This window comes from Anser cygnoides, chromosome 9 (genome assembly GCF_040182565.1).
Source record: "Anser cygnoides isolate HZ-2024a breed goose chromosome 9, Taihu_goose_T2T_genome, whole genome shotgun sequence".
Lineage (NCBI taxonomy): Eukaryota > Metazoa > Chordata > Aves > Anseriformes > Anatidae > Anser > Anser cygnoides.
In genome coordinates, this window is record NC_089881.1 from 9353191 (window position 1) to 9368602 (window position 15412).

At 45.9% G+C, this 15412-nt stretch overlaps 1 protein-coding gene across 2 annotated transcripts; it reads left to right on the plus strand.

Moving 5' to 3' along the window:
• The first annotated feature begins 453 nt into the window (after window positions 1-453).
• AMMECR1L (AMMECR1 like) lies at window positions 454-15131 on the plus strand. 2 transcript variants are annotated; one of them, XM_067002659.1, is made up of 7 exons: window positions 456-694; window positions 2164-2608; window positions 7949-8059; window positions 8547-8661; window positions 9374-9464; window positions 10453-10549; window positions 11706-15131. In XM_067002659.1, exons 2-7 carry the CDS (start codon window positions 2202-2204, stop codon window positions 11815-11817), a joined length of 933 nt encoding a protein of 310 aa, XP_066858760.1. In that variant the 5' UTR covers window positions 456-694; window positions 2164-2201; the 3' UTR covers window positions 11818-15131. The 2 variants fall into 2 exon arrangements, 1 of the variants encoding a protein (XP_066858760.1); XR_010833655.1 differs by lacking the exon at window positions 11706-15131 and having other exon boundaries at window positions 454-694; window positions 9374-10012.
• The last annotated feature ends 281 nt before the right edge of the window (window positions 15132-15412 follow it).

Here is a 15412-nt window from a genome sequence, read left to right on the forward strand (position 1 = left end):
TCAATTCGCGTCACAGCTCCTAAAGGTAAAGGCGCAGGTGCCACTTCTGTGGTAAAAGTCACCGAACTGGTTCACCTCCCGTGTCCCCAGCGCTCCCACAAGCCCTTCCCTCTCTCCCCCGGCCCCTAGAGGTTTCAGGCCTCCCTCCCGTCACCCTGAGGCGCCCCCTCCGCAGCCGGCCCCAGGCGGGCGATGGGGGCCACGCCGGGCCCCTCAGGGGCCGCCCCCGCCGGTCCCTCAGGGCCGTCCCAAGCCCCGCGCGGGGGGCAGCGGCTCCCCCCTCCCCCGGGCGGCCAATGGGAGAGCGGCACCCCCGTCACGTGACGGCATCCCCGCCCCCCCCCCACCGCCTTTCGGCCCGTCACGTGCCGCGGCGGGAGCCCCGCCCCCCCGCCGGGCCGGAGCGGAAGCGGCCCGCCTCTATGGTTCCGCGCGGGGGAAAGAGCGCCCCCGCTGCCCGCGGCGGGGCCGACGGGAGGCGGGCGGACTATGCCCATTCCCGCGGCCGGGCGGGCGGCAGGAGGCTGCCGGGATCGCGGCGGACCTGCCCTCGGCCCCGCGCCCCGCTCCCCTCGCTGCCGGCCCGCGGCCCCGCCGGGCACGCGGCGCCCTGAGGCGGCGGCGGCCGGCGGCGGCGGGGCGGCGGCGGCTGGGCTGAGGCGGCCCACGGGCGGCGGCCGGGCGGGGGCAGGAGGTGGGCGAGCGGCGGGGCCGGGGGGCTGAGGGGGGGCCGGGGAGGAGGCACCGGGCGCGGGGCCGCGCGGGGAGCGGTGCCCGCGGCGCGCCCCCCCCCCGGCTCCGGGCTGGGCCCCGCCGAGGCCGCGCGGTGCTGGGGCGCTGGGGCCCGGCTCCCGGGGGCGCCCCGCGGGGCAGCCCGCAGCGGGCCCGGCGGGAGGGCGGCGCCGAGCCGGGGGGCGGTGTGCGGGTGTGGGGGGGTGTGCGGGTGCGTGTGCGTGTGGCGGGGCTGCGCCCCTGCCCCGGGGCTGTGCTCTGGGCTCCCCGGCCCGTCAGGTACCGGAGGCGGCCTGGGGGCGAGGCGGTGGCCTGGTGCCGGGAGCCGGCCCCCCAGCTGCTCGCGGGGCGCCCCGTGGCGGGGGCGTTGTGCTCGCAGCCCTGCCGGCGGGCGGGGTTGGTTTTGTCCCCGTGCGCGCAGAGCTCGCGGTGGCGGCGGCATGGCACTTCAGCTCCTAGCCCTGCCATGCGGTCCTTGTCTGCCCTCACGGGTTTTTGTGTGCACACGCCTTCCTCCCTGCGTCCTCCCACCCCTTTCTGTGATGTATGAAGTAGCATTCTCTGCTTTGCAGGCAAAACACGGTGCTGCTTTGTTTTATTCACGTATCTGCTTCCTGCTGTCACCACTTCCCTCCTTCCCAGCCCCGCTTGGTCCTCAGCCCTTCCTCTCCTGCATACCTGGGCAGCGCGCCTCTGCCTGGGCGCTGTCGGGCACTGTCGGTTTACTGACTGACAGAAGTACGTGCAGGTTCTGCTCCTGGGCTCTGGGCAATGCCCAGCTGTTCACAAAGCAGCGCTTCAATGCTCGTAGCTTCTCGTTGGGTGTTGCTTGGGCCAGATCTACAGCAAGGGCAGCACCAAGCCCAAAGGTGCAACCCAGAGCTGCTGTTGTTACCCTTCTGCTGGGGACAAGGAAGGGAGGTGCAGTGGCGATGGTTAAATAGTTGTTGTCGTTGGTGCAGCTGTTAGCCAAGGGGGAGCAAGTGTTCTCAGGAAGTGTTGAACGGGATATATCTATAGTCCATATCTATAGTCCAAAATATTTTTTTCTTCGCTTTTTCCCTGGTTTCCTTTCCTTTACGGGAAGGCTGGTCATGGTTTGTTTTGTTGGTGGGGTGTGTGTGTTTGATGAGGTGCCTATTTTCAAAGTGTTTAGTAAGCTGTACTGATAACTTTAGAAGCATGATTTGAGGTTGTGTATGCACGCTTTCAATTTATGTGTAAAAGCACACATTGTGCTCGCTGGATTGATTTTTGTTCTGTCTTAGAGGCACGTTGCAAAAAAGCTGCATGTTGCAAAGGCTTTCTTCCTCTCTTTCTTGCAACAAACCCAGCAACTTCGCAGAAGCAAGGAAGTAGCTGCTGTTTTTTCACCTGTAACTGTTCTGTGTATTGGTTTTTTTGTTTGTTTGTTTTTTTCCTCCTTGCCAGGGTTCTGCAGTGCTCCAGGAAGCAAGTTTTGAAGCAGGATGGGAAAAAGACGCTGTGTTCCTCCACTTGAGCCCAAGCTGGCAGCTGGCTGTTGTGGGGTAAAGAAGCCCAAATTGTCTGGGAGTGGAACGCACAGTCATGGGAATCAGGCCACGACGGTACCGGGCTCCAGTTCAGGTCCTCTTCAGAACCACCAGCATACAGACGCGAACAATGGAAGGGAGAACGTATCTGACTTGACTTTGGGCCCGGGAAATTCCCCAATTACTCGAATGAATCCCACTTCAGGAGCTCTGAGCCCACTTACTCGGCCCAATGGAACTGCCAACAGCACCAAGAACCTGGTGGTGACAGCGGAGATGTGCTGCTACTGCTTTGATGTACTCTACTGTCATCTCTACGGTTTCCCTCAGCCACGACTTCCTCGATTTACCAATGACCCCTAGTGAGTAAATCCATCTCTGGGGGAAAGCAGAGAAACCAGCACCCAGAGCTCTGCTTTGGTTAGGGGCAGCGGTGGGGGGAGAAGGGTTTCCACTGGGGAACAGGAAAACTGGCAGGGAGTTTTCCTGTAGAAGAAGGAAGGGGAAGGGGAGGAGGAAGGGGATGTTCTTCTGCTTGGTCTACCAGAAACAAAAAGGATACCTGTGAGTGCACGAAAGAGCAAAAACGCTCTGTTACGTTTCTTGGAGATGAGTGGAGCTCTGAAGAGCAGTGTTCAAGTGGGAACACCGCTCTACAGAAGGAGAGCTAAGCAAACGTATGAGGAAGTGTGGTGCTTCTTCAGCTCGTGGTCTAGTGTGTTGCATGAGACAGTCCATGCTTTTGTCGGGGAGCACAAACCTGCTTCATGATAATGCTCTGCAAAAGTTGGCTCTCTGCTTTGCAACAGACTCCTCACTCTGCAAATAATTAACTGCACCATGCCTTTCGTAAAAGTGTACTAAAAGAACAGACAAGAAACTGAAATCAGACAGTTCTCAGAAAACAACAGAACAAAACGATTGATTTGAAGAGGATTCTGCCTCTTAAGTTGGGCACTGGTTTGTTAACGGGACAAGGGAAGAGACGTTCTTCTGCTAGCAAAGTGGGAAGGGGTTAAAGTAAGAAGTTGAAGCAAGTTCCTGGCTGATCCTGAAACGACAGCTGAGCTAGTGAGAATTGGGCAAGGACGCCCCAGGGTGTTGGGTTGCCCAAGTTAATGGATTTACCAGGGAAGGGAACCAAACACTTGCAAGGAGTTGAACTGAAAACATGACTGTTTTGGAGATAGTGCTAGCTGGACTATACGGGGAGAAACAGAGAGTTGGCTTTCAAGGACGATACCGAGATTGAGAAAGGAGGCGTGTATGAAAAGAAGTGAGAAGCAGGATTTCAGGAAATGTTACCTGACATCTTGCCGAGTGAGATTTAGCCAGCCAATGTTTGTCTGAAAGTTGAATGTGTACGTGTGGAAATGTTAACGTTGTTAAAATGTGTGGTGGAAGGGTTGTATGGGGAAGATCGAAGACAGACAGACCTGACGCTCCTCTAGGGACCACCTCCAGAACAACACATAAAATACAAAGTTGTTTCTGTCTTTAATTTAAATTCATGAATTTTAAATGGATGTAAAGGAGTAATGGCTTAAAGAGGTCAAGGACTTTTTCCTTTTATTGAATGTTTCCCCACCTTGCCGGCTGTCAGCGTAGAACCAGTGGGATGTAGGTTGTGTATCGGTTATTATCCTGGCAGGATTATAGATTCATGTTCTGAATGCTGCTGCAGGCTAAGCTGTTTAAAGTTGTAAATACAAGTGAATGGAAACATGCCCTGGATTGGAACGTAGAATAGTTCCGGGGACGCCCTAGGCTGAAATATTTCTACCGATGCTTCTCAGGCCTAAACTCATCATGCTCCTTTTAGAACATAATGCATTACTTTATTATTTGGTTGCTTGAAATGCAAAGGGTTTTTTTTTGTTCTTTAGTCAGTAAGGGAGATTATTCTCATATGGCTTCGTTATTTTGGCATCAAATCAAATGTCTAGCAGGATTTTGTTGCTGTTTCTGTTGACTAGGTTCAAAAAAGGCCCTATTTCAGGAACGTTGGTTGGTTGAATTGTGTGTCCGAATTTGAAAAGTTAAAAACTGTTCGTTGGGCATTTCTGCGCTGATAATTTAAAAAAAAAAAAGTCTTTTAGGTCATCATTCCAAAGCAAGACCAGCTCCTCCTTTTTCTTCCCCATCTGGTCAAACGCCTGCCTGAATTTTCTTGTTTTGGCATCCGTGCTGTTGGTCGTAGCGCGTAGCTGCTTGTACCCCAGGGAAAGGCGTGGGTTTGCTCCCAGGTAGAGCAGTGCGCAGGGATGATTTGTCACCCTTGGGCTGGTAAGGTAATGAACTTCAAGCCAAATGTTATCACGTGTGAGAGTAAGCAAAGTGAAAATACATAGATAATTTGTACTGTTGTCCTTTGTAACGTTGCAAATGTCGACGTAAGAGATGCTTGAACAAAACAGATATATACCAGAAGTCTCTCAGGAGGGACAGAGAGACAGTTGCTGGAAGGAATAGAAAGATTCGCAGGCTTCTCCTGACCTAATTCTCAGATAGCATATTTTTTCAGTTGTTGCTAAACCCTAAAGATAGTAGTAGTGATGGTCAGGATCCCGCATAAACAGCGTGATAATGTAAAAGCTACAGGGCTATGGCTTGAAAAGCACCGTGAATTCCAATTACCAGCGTGAGAGGATGTGCATGTGGATGGCAGTCGTGATGATAATTGTGGGGCTGACAGGTGCCTGCAGAGCGCAGGGCCTCACCTATGCCTGAACAGCGAGGTTCACAGATCAGCGTAGAAGTGGCAAGATTCTGAGTTACGCCTAAATTAACTTGGTAATTGAAGAAAATAGTACCTTTGCTACTCACATGACTGAAAAAATGACAATCTTGAAGCCGCATGACATGCAGATAGTTAACTGGTTACTTCTGCCGTTTTAGTACAGCGGTCTGGTGGGTTTTATTCAATAGCAGGTATTACAGACTGATACTAAAACTGTACCGTGCAAGTTTCTAATTGCCATGCAAGACAACAAACACTTGCCCTGTACAATCTGTACCGTAACAGTTTTTTTCCCTAGTATAAGCAAGTGCTGGTTTGAACAAACCGTGTTTTGCAACTTTAAATGCCCCTTGTAGTTGCAGCTGGAGAAGCTGGTTTTTAGTTGCTGAAGCTCGCCTATGCTCAGCCATGCAAGCTGTAATCAGACACAGGTAGGATGTCGTGGCTGGAGGGAAGTGGTTGCCATCATCTCTTTGGGTTATAACTGCAGAGTATTGGAAAGTGGTCTTGGGTGAATGTGGGCAAAAGGTTATTGTGACTTGTCTTAAAGCATAAGGGAAATGCACTTTTCTGGGAGGGTCTACGGAACAATTGCCCTATTGTCAGCTGGACTTGTAATTTGCTAAGTGAATTTATGCCTGAGATAAAGAAGTAACATCTCTTCTACAGTGAAAAACTTTAATAGTGAATTTTTATGTACTTGTATGAAATTTTATACCTTTTTTATGCCTCAGTTGTTATGACCACATTCAAAAATGTTACAAATGAGATCTTTTAAAATATGACAGCCTTCTGAATGCAATTATCCTGTCCTTTCTGGTAATATCTCTTCTATTATAGATGCAGAAAGCTGTGTCACAGCTCAGTGGAAACTTTTTTTTTTGTAAGGGGAAAGAGGTGAATTGGAAATGTGAACCTGTAAGATGAATCCAAGAAGAGAAGGAACTTACCTAGATTTGTATTCTATCAGTAGTGCTTTTCATTTTCTCCCTTCCCTTTTCTATGTGGGCAAAGTAACGGTTCCAAAACTTTAATTAGATTAAGCTATTTTTTCACTGAGCTTGTGACAGTAATGCTTCTCAGAAATCTCCTTTGTAAGTTTAGTATCTTTTTTTGGTAAGCTTTCCAATGTGTTTTCATACGCTCTGTTTCTGTTTTCTCTTTCAACATATGGTAGCTAGATGAAAATGTAAAGGGATGATATCCTGAAAGTGCCTTGAAGCGGTGTTGGAAAACTAGGACAGTAAATCCTCTGGCTTGGTCAAGGAGCCGTAAGGTGGCTGATAGTTGCTGAAGAATGTTTCCACTTCCTCTGTGCGCAAAGTGCTGCACAATTACCACTGACAGACTGGTTGCTATTTTGGGTAGCACTGCTGCCATTGGTCACAGCTGGCAACTAGATCCTGAGTGCTGGATTTATGCGGTGATCCAGTCTTGTAATTCCATTGTAGCTCTGGGGAACATCACTGGGCATTGCTTTGTCACTGCAGTGCCGGTAATGTTCTGATGACGTAGGCATAAGAAGCTCTGTTGCCTGTGTTTGAGGAGCCATCCGTTCTCCGTGCTGGTTTTGCTGTCTGTATAGAACGTCTTAGTGTTGTTGTTAATGTTTGCTGCAAAAATGCATTGCTTACACAAGCTTCAAGAATTTGAGGAAAGTGATTGCCTATGCTCTGATGTAGAATCAGTCCTTCTGTCTTCATGTTTTAGAACTTTTGCCAGTATTTAATTTCAGAACATGATTTTCTTAACGCTGTGTGTTTTCTATCATATTACTTATCTCTTAAAGTTCCATAGAAATCCACAGACTGATGTTTGGAATTGATAATGACCAACTTTCTCATTTATGCCTGGGTTCAAAGTGACTGCTTCTTTCATTCAGTACTCTGTAATCCAAAAAAGTAAGATCAATTACCCTGTTTTTATAATTAGATCAGCATCAGCAGTTGCCTTGCACAATTTTCCAGATGTTCAGACATTTTTTGTGGAGCTGCAGCCACCATTGTCTTTTCTTTACTGTTTTTCTCCGCAGCTGTTTGCAATTTCACTCACTTTTTTAAAAATGAACTTTCTGCCTTTAATATTCGCTATCTTCTTCACCTGGTCATCTCTCCACAGAGCTCTTTTGAATACTGTTTTTCTGAGCCTCGTGTTTTCTTGGGACTTAATCATGACTTTTGGCTTAACAGACTGAAATCAGCCTGCTGAATTTGAGAATCTAGTGTTATGCCTGTAGATTTATGATAGATCAGAAAATGCCAATCTGTGTGATGTTTAAGTAGGAAGGGTATAGTGATTTGGATATGTGTTCAACAGGAGAGAATGTGTGGAAATGTAAATCAAATGTAGGGTAAGCAAAAGGAGATGTGAACATGAGCTGAGTGCTAGGGATGGACCCAGAAGTTGGATCCTCACGGAAATAACAGGGTAAAAAAACAGGCTTGCTTTTTACCCATTTAGAAGAAGAAAAAAAAATACACAACTTTTATTGCAAACCTGAATAATAGATGGTTTGTAGAATGCTTGGGGGGGTCTTTCAGGTTCCAAAGTACTATAAATAAGGAATCTTTTTTGGCTGTATTAATTTCAATTGTCATATAAGCTATCAGACGCTGCTGAGTGAGGTCACGATTCACAGAGGTGATGAGTAGGGTCAGATAACTGTATTACTCCTCAGAAAACAGCGCGGTCTGGCAAGGAGGGAGCTGCTGGAGACATTGCAGAGTACTGGTGGAGAGAAGGAACTACGCTGAAAAGGTGTGAGGAGGAATGCTGTTTATTAACATTTGGGAGTGTGTGGTTTTTTATTACTGTTAGATGGCAGGTGCAAAGAAGTGCCTGTTAGGGTTTATTGGAGAGAAAGCAAGTGCGTGCATACCTGCTCTCTTAGACCTTATTGGTCTCTCCTTAACCAAGAAATATCTCTAGAGACTGCAACATTTCTCTTTTTTTGCCTTTTCAGTCCACTCTTTGTGACGTGGAAGACGGGGCGAGACAAGCGGCTTCGTGGCTGCATCGGGACCTTTTCAGCCATGAATCTTCACTCAGGACTCAGGGAATACACATTAACCAGGTAACTGTGTTGAAAATGAAATAAATCTGAACTTACTTTAATTTGCTGAGGATCTGTAAGGGTTCAAGATAAAGATATTTTATTGGACTGACATAGTTAAATTTAATATGCTTCACGGTAAAATAAACACGAGAATTGTATGACAGGGTGAGGCAATATGGTGGGATTTAGCAGGACGTATTTGTGACGAGTGAATTTGGTTGATGTTTTAAAGCTAATGTTGAGTCTGTCTTGCGTCCTAACAGTGTTGACATCTTATGTAGCACGTAACTGCTCTCCAGCTGCAGTAACTGGAGGGCAGTGTCAGGAAGCTTGTACAACTGTTTGCATGTTACAGTTCACTAGATCAGGAGTAGATGAAAATCACTTTCTCTGCAGTAGCAAATATAAAAACTTTTAATGGAGGCATAATCAACAAGGGAATAACTGAGCATCTGAGAGTTTCATCGGGCACTTGTATCAGGCAATATATCTTCTCTTCCCCTAGTGCACTTAAGGACAGCCGATTTCCACCCCTGACCCGCGAGGAGCTGCCCAAACTCTTCTGCTCTGTCTCCCTCCTCACTAACTTTGAGGATGCCAGTGACTACCTGGACTGGGAGGTGAGAACAGGTGCATTTGGAACTCTGCATCACTCGTTCCGTTTGGGTTCGGGTTAGTACATAGTGATGTGTCTCCTTCGTTACCAGGGGGTAGGGGTAGTCAAGCTGGGAATAGAAAAAACGGGGCTGGGAAACCAGAAGAGAGGAAGGCGATGGGCTAACAGTATGGTTTTGGTTGGGGGGGATCTTGTCAATGAGACAAAGTGTTTAATGGATTTGGCCCAATAGGAGATAGGTTTAGATGTGTGTATGTAAAAACCTGGGAAGTGTTTTGACACTGTACATACAAACTGGGAGTAAAAAGTAGTTAAGACCTAAGATAGATAATTTTAGGACATCGTACACAGAGGCGTACTTAGTTCAAAGAAGATTTAGTAGTCTTTGTGGTTGGGCTAAGTTAGGCGTGACTCTTGTTTAGGGATCCTTGTCTTGCTGGACCAGCATAAGAGATGGAAAATGTCAGACTTCTAACAAGACATACGTCAGGAGAAGTGGCAGGGAGACTGTCTGAGAAAGGCGGCAGAGGTTCCTTTATGCTGCTGCTTGTGAGACCTGTCTGGCCAGGACAGAGTGGGAAGAGAATGTCTTTCATCCAGGCGAAAGGCAAAGTGGTCAGTGATAGAGAAGTACACAGTGTTGCGGGAATGACAAATCAATCATGAACGTAGTCATAGCAAACGCCTCTTATTTGGCTGTTCATTTCCATCTATAGGTTGGGATCCATGGGATCAGAATAGAGTTCATCAATGAGAAAGGTGTCAAACGCACAGCCACATATTTACCTGAGGTTGCTAAGGAACAAGGTGGGTTTGAGATGACAGCTAACCACGTCAGTATGTTGTGTCACAGAATTGGGTAACATAAATCTGTGGATTTTGGGTTTGGATTGTAATGCTTTCCTCATAGTAGTGCCATGGATCCACCAGACTTAATCTGGATAACTGACACCTGATACAGCTGCTGCTGGGTCTTCATCTGGCCTGTCTCTCATCCCACATCTGTGCACAGCTGTATCTTAGTGTAAAAAATGTTTTAGGGCTTAAGAAATAGAGGATCTCAAACTATGGATCTTCCAGCTTCATTTAGCATTGCATCTTTCCTCTTCTATGTTTCTCCCACCAACTAGGATAACTGCAGGCTGCACAGCACCAACAGGAGAGTCCCTTTCCTCCTCATTGTTGCTAAAGTAGCATCCTCCAGATGAGGGCAGGAAACAGGGCCCCTCTGGAGCACACTTCCCATTCAAATATAGTAGCGGTCACCATGGTAACTTCTCAAAATATTGCCTCCTTTCCTCCACCTAGCAGAGTGGAGTGGTCGCATCCTCCTGGCTCTGGGGCAAAAGACTAAGGTAGGAATTTTAACTCTGATCTCTCACATAGCAGTGCACTGTGCTATCACTAGAGCATCAGGCTGATCCCAATTTGTCTATGTAAAGCTAAGTATTACCTTATTTTGAGACTTAAAGAGCTAAAACTGAGTGGCACATGATAAAACGGTTTGGGGTCCCTGCAACAAAAGCAATGCACGGACCTTTGTAAGAAGAGAGGTCAAACGGAAAATGGAATTTCTGTTTTATAGACCACTGCAGTTTCAGTATGAGCTAAAAGGGGTTAGCATGTGCAGGCAGTGTGCATGCAAAAGGCCATGTATGTCCAGTTCAGCACTGGTATCTCTAAAGCTCAGTTTCCTGTATAGTTTGCTTCTCTAAAGGCCTTTTAATGCATCTCCTCTCTTCTTGAAACATCGTTTTTATGCTGAAAATCATCCCTTGCTTTTATTTTTCAATAGACTGGGATCAGATCCAGACCATAGACTCCTTACTCAGGAAAGGTGGCTTTAAGGCTCCCATTACCAATGATTTTAGGAAAACGATTAAGCTCACCAGGTAAGGTGATGTATTTGTTGTCTTTTATTTTATAGTGTTTTGTGGGTAATTTAAGGTATTTGTGCTTGGTGTGTGTCTTCATGCTCCTGTCAACGTGCTAGGCATAGGCTGAACGACAAAATCATAAATTCCATGTGTTAGGCAGGTAATGTGTTCAGTCCGTGCAGGATCGAAGTGAGCATTTTCTAAGAGAAGTGTAACCGTCTTGTAATATAATCATCCACGTGAAAGATCAAACGAAGCAGAACACTTGAAAGTTTAAATGGCTTATTTTTCTGTATGTTTAAAATGGGCTTCCTTTTCTCAGTGTGCTGATCTATGGATCGTGGCGACAGCTGTCTTAAATCCAAGCCATACTCAAATATGGCTGCTTTTCAGAATTTGCTTTTCTATGCCCCTAGCTATCTATCCCATTGGTTTCAATTCCCTTTATGTTAGTTTAAAAAATAAAAATAAAATGTATAGAAACACCCTAATTTATCAGGTTGTTCCCTACCTCTGGAGAAAAGTTTTCATTAAAATCAGGTGTAATACAGACTTAGTGCATTTCACAGCCACTTTGAAGTTACCTCTTGTGTAGTATGCTTATAAGCACCTCTGGGAATCTCTGGTCTCTCAGAAGGGACTTCACAGTTTGTGAATTCTGATTCTATAACACGGTCTAAGTCACACGTATGCTATAACAAACCTCCCCTTACCCAACTCTGTGTCATCTGCTTTCACCAGCCTTTCAAGTATGAAGATCTGGAAAGCAAATAGTACTTAAATACTGGTTATTTAGTCTCCTGAAATGTTGAGTTTTCTGCTTCCAGCAACTCATGTCCTTTTTTTTTCCTCCCCGTTCCACAGGAAGTAGCTAAAAAGAATACAAATTAATCAATTGTTTCCCATATGCCACTTCAGGAGTCCTCTTAATTATGATTGCCTTGAATAGGGCTCAACTTTTGTGACACCGAAGCTAGATCAAGCTTCAAAGTTTATTTAACCAAACTCTCACATGAGGCGATGGCAAACGAAGTACCTTTTGAAGTCAGTGGGGGCCTCTTTGCCATTGTTAGCTGTGATCCAAAAGGTGATGTCGGATCAATGGTTTTTGCCTAGCCCAAACTGCGCGGTCTGCTTACGGTTCGTGTTCTTTCTGCTGCTGTGTCCACAGGTACCGCAGTGAGAAGGTGACAATCAGTTACGCGGAATACATGGCCTCCCGTCAGCATTGTTTCCAGAACGGCACTCTTCATGCCCCCCCCCTCTACAATCATTACTCCTGACACACGGCTGCATGACCAGTCCCACCCCCCTGTTGCTGCCAACGGCTACGACATCATTGGGGCGGATGCCTCCTCTTCCTGGTCCAGTTACTTCTATTACTGCACCATTTTATGATGCTAGCTTCCGTTGCCAAGTCTGCCTTCCAGCTGACCTGGGGGGAAGATGAGAGCATGACAGAACTTCTGGGGCCCAAGCCTTATCTCAGCCTTCCCTCCGCGCGGGGGTTCAGTTGGATCGGGGCTCCATGCCTATGAACTGTTGTGAGGTGCGGAAGACCTCTCGGAGTGAAAGTGCCGCTTGAGACTGGTCTGTTCTTGTGCGTGACCGACACTCCAGAACCTCGAGCTGTTGGTTATGGAACCCCCCAGATCAAGTAGGAGCATTCCCCTGGCAGCCTGGGCAACGGAGTCCAACAAAACATTTTTTAGGTTCTTTTTAATTTTTTTTAACCTCTGGTATCTGTTGTGTACCAAGAGCTGATTGCAGTCCCCATACATCATATGGGGAGGGTTGAACATCTGGATAGCACCCCATCCTCACGGACAGAAAACAGTTAAAGATGTGAAAAAACCTCTGGATGGTATTGCAGATGAATCCAATATTTAAATAAACCCTAGAAGGCTTTAATTCTCAGATTCCACCGTAGGTTGGACTCTCTAGAACTCCTTTTGGTTTACCATTTGCTGGGTTTTTAGACAGTGCTTTGTAATGTAGCCTGCTATGAAATAGAATGCTGTTAGGCCTCTAAGAGAGCAAAATGTGGTGCTGCGTATGCGAAGGACGAGGTACTGGAGTGCACCCTGGACAGTCTGCTCTGTTATTACCAAGTTTTGTGTCGAAACGTTTGTAACAGAGCCTGATTGGATTAGGGATGGGGGGGGGGGGTTGCAGAGAATTGACTGTAGTCATACAAGGGAGACAAGTGACTGAAATTTGTTTAATTTAAGAAAACAGTCTCGGGGACCTTCCTTTTGATAGGACAGCCACTTTCTCTAGTGTGACTTTTGATTGTGAGAATTGTCAGCGTTCTAGTTTATAGCAGGCCTTGGGAATAAAACTGCGTAGTTTTGTTGGTAAGCTATCTTATACAGCTTTTCCATTACCACATCAAGGCAATGAGTGAGGAAAACGTATAGTACCCGAACTGTATGGAACTCACGTGCACTCTGTACTTCTCCTATCACTGAGGACAGCAAGAAGTACTCTAGGAGGAAGGTATGTTATACAGTTATTTCTGCAGCCTCATTGAGGGACGCCCTCTCAGCGAGGTCACTGGACTACAAAATGTAATTTTTTCCAAATTCCCGGAGGGTCAGCAATGATGAGAAAGGAAAATACAAGTGCATAGCAGAGTAGCGGCTGTTTGGCTGCACATAGCTTTAAAGTTTGCTTATATGTGGTAATGATGACTTTTTAAATTGGCTGGTGTTCCAAGCCTGAAATTCTCTCCTGGCGTGGCAGGGAACAGGGCTGGTAGAAAGCTCAGAACTGCATGCTGCTGCTCCTTCAGGTCCTAGAGAAGCAAACAGGATGGTGCAGTTTTGCCTGGTGGTGGTGTCGTGTTCTGCTGCTGGAGGAGAGACGTGAGGGAAAGGAGGGGGTCCTAATCTGGAAAACTGTGCAATATCGACCCAGCTTTCCTCCTGTACTGGGTCATTCTTCTAAGTTGCCACTTTTCCCTTGTGATGTTGTTGAAAAGCAATCGAAGATTAAGGGATTGTTTCATGATTTCCTGCTGCTGAGAATAAATCGGTCTTGTTACAAACTTGAGTGGTTTGTAATTACTCTCCCAGGTGCCCTGCAGTGAGGGGGGAGGGTGGGGTCAGCTCTGGACATACCATTCACCTTTCAGCTGTCAAACAGTATGATACATAGGGCTACACCCATTACTGTTCAAGTGTTCTATGTTAGAATTTAATTTCTAAAAGGTTTAAAAAGAGCAAAAAAAATGGTGCTAAAACTTCACCCCTGAGCACGCTCAGTGAGACTGGTCATGCAGGCATTTAGTGCCGGGCTTCTCAACTATTGTTTCTTTTTCAACTGTTTGCCCTGTTCTGTGTCTTCAGCAGTGTATAGTGTTTTCCTGATTTCATTTTATTTGAATAGGGGATGACTAAGGGGTGGGGTGGGGAGGGTTAGCTGTCATTTTTAAAGAACAGAATTTTACGATTGAGTGACTTGGTTGGTTTAAGCTTGAAGCGGGCTGGATGGTTTGGGACTGAGGAAGCCTTATCCTCTCCCACTTCCATTTCCCTGCTCAGTCTGTTTAAAAAAAAAAAAAAACACAAAAAAACAAAAACACCTCTAAATATGTACTGTGTTCTTGTCTTGCTGCAGTGAGGAGAGGAGCTAGTAAATCAGAACCACTGGTCTGCTGCCTAAGAAACGGGCCCTCTCAGCTTTAGTCCCATAAGGGTCCAGCTCTAAAATCAGTCAAAAAAAAAGTGTCGACAGTTAAATTAGCTCAGAAAAAATGTATGACAAGGACAGGTGGTCTCAGGAAATAATCCCATTTCTAGATCATTACATGGCAGCTATGCATAAGGATGAAAGAAGTGAACTAGAAACAAAATGTACTTTGATTGGCCTCAAGATGGAGGCCACAAAACCCAGCGATTTAATAATTTTTTTCTGGGGTTACTTTGCTGGGACAGCATGTTAGAAATACTCCTTCTCAAAGCAATTGTCACCTGGTTTGATCTGGATTTATCTCATCCTTAGAAGCAAGTGCCTTTTGGTCTAGAAGGGCTTATTCTCATGATAACCACAGCTGAGAAATAATCTCACTGCAAGTATGAATTGTCTTTGTTTTACAGTAAATACAGAAGAATGTCTTTGATCACTGGAGTCTGTCAGTGTTGGAATGTTTCCACTGTGAGGTTCTTAAATTTTTTTTCATTATGTTCAACTGTCAATCTCAACTGAGATCAGTTTGGGAAGGTTTTATGGTCAAAATATCACATCTACAATTTATAAGAAAAAATCTGTAAGAAATCTATAAGTTCATTTTAACCTTTGCACAGGATAATTTGTTTTCATAGTATACTAACGAACATCTGCAATCTTCACTGACTATTAGTGCTGTTTTCTGTTTGTATTTTGGAAACTACATGTTGTTTTGTTTTGGGTTATTTTTGGTTAATTTATTTCCTTAAAGCAGGAGACCTCTTTTGACCTTCAGTGCAGAGATGTCAGACCAATTATTTGTATTACACTTGGTTGCCTCCTACCTATATAATAACTTCTGAGTGTAAATAATTGAACTCTATCCTCTAATGAAGTATTGTAGAGAATAAATCATAATGGAAAAAGATTATTTGTACTGTCCTCTTTGTATGGTTTCTCACAGCATTTATAGGACATGACGAAATCTTTCTCATCTAGAAAGCTGAATAATATGCTATCTGTACAAATACCAAGCCTCCCTCCAAATCCTATTATACATTCAGGACAAGGGAGATTGCTAAAAAAATTGAATGGTAGCTGCCTGGAAGCATAAAAATAATCACGGCAGGCTCACTATAAGAAAGTAAAGAGACATAGTTGGAAAATTAAAAATAAAATTTAAATATTTTCATTAATATAGCATGATTC

Bases quoted from the DNA above. Each gene is read 5' to 3' on its own strand.
- AMMECR1L (XM_067002659.1), top strand. From the start codon at position 2,202: ATGGGAAAAAGACGCTGTGTTCCTCCACTTGAGCCCAAGCTGGCAGCT. The intron at 9,465-10,452 runs GTGGGTTTGAGA...ATTTTTCAATAG, and splicing joins TGAGGTTGCTAAGGAACAAG to ACTGGGATCAGATCCAGACC. The intron at 10,550-11,705 runs GTAAGGTGATGT...CTGTGTCCACAG, and splicing joins AAAACGATTAAGCTCACCAG to GTACCGCAGTGAGAAGGTGA.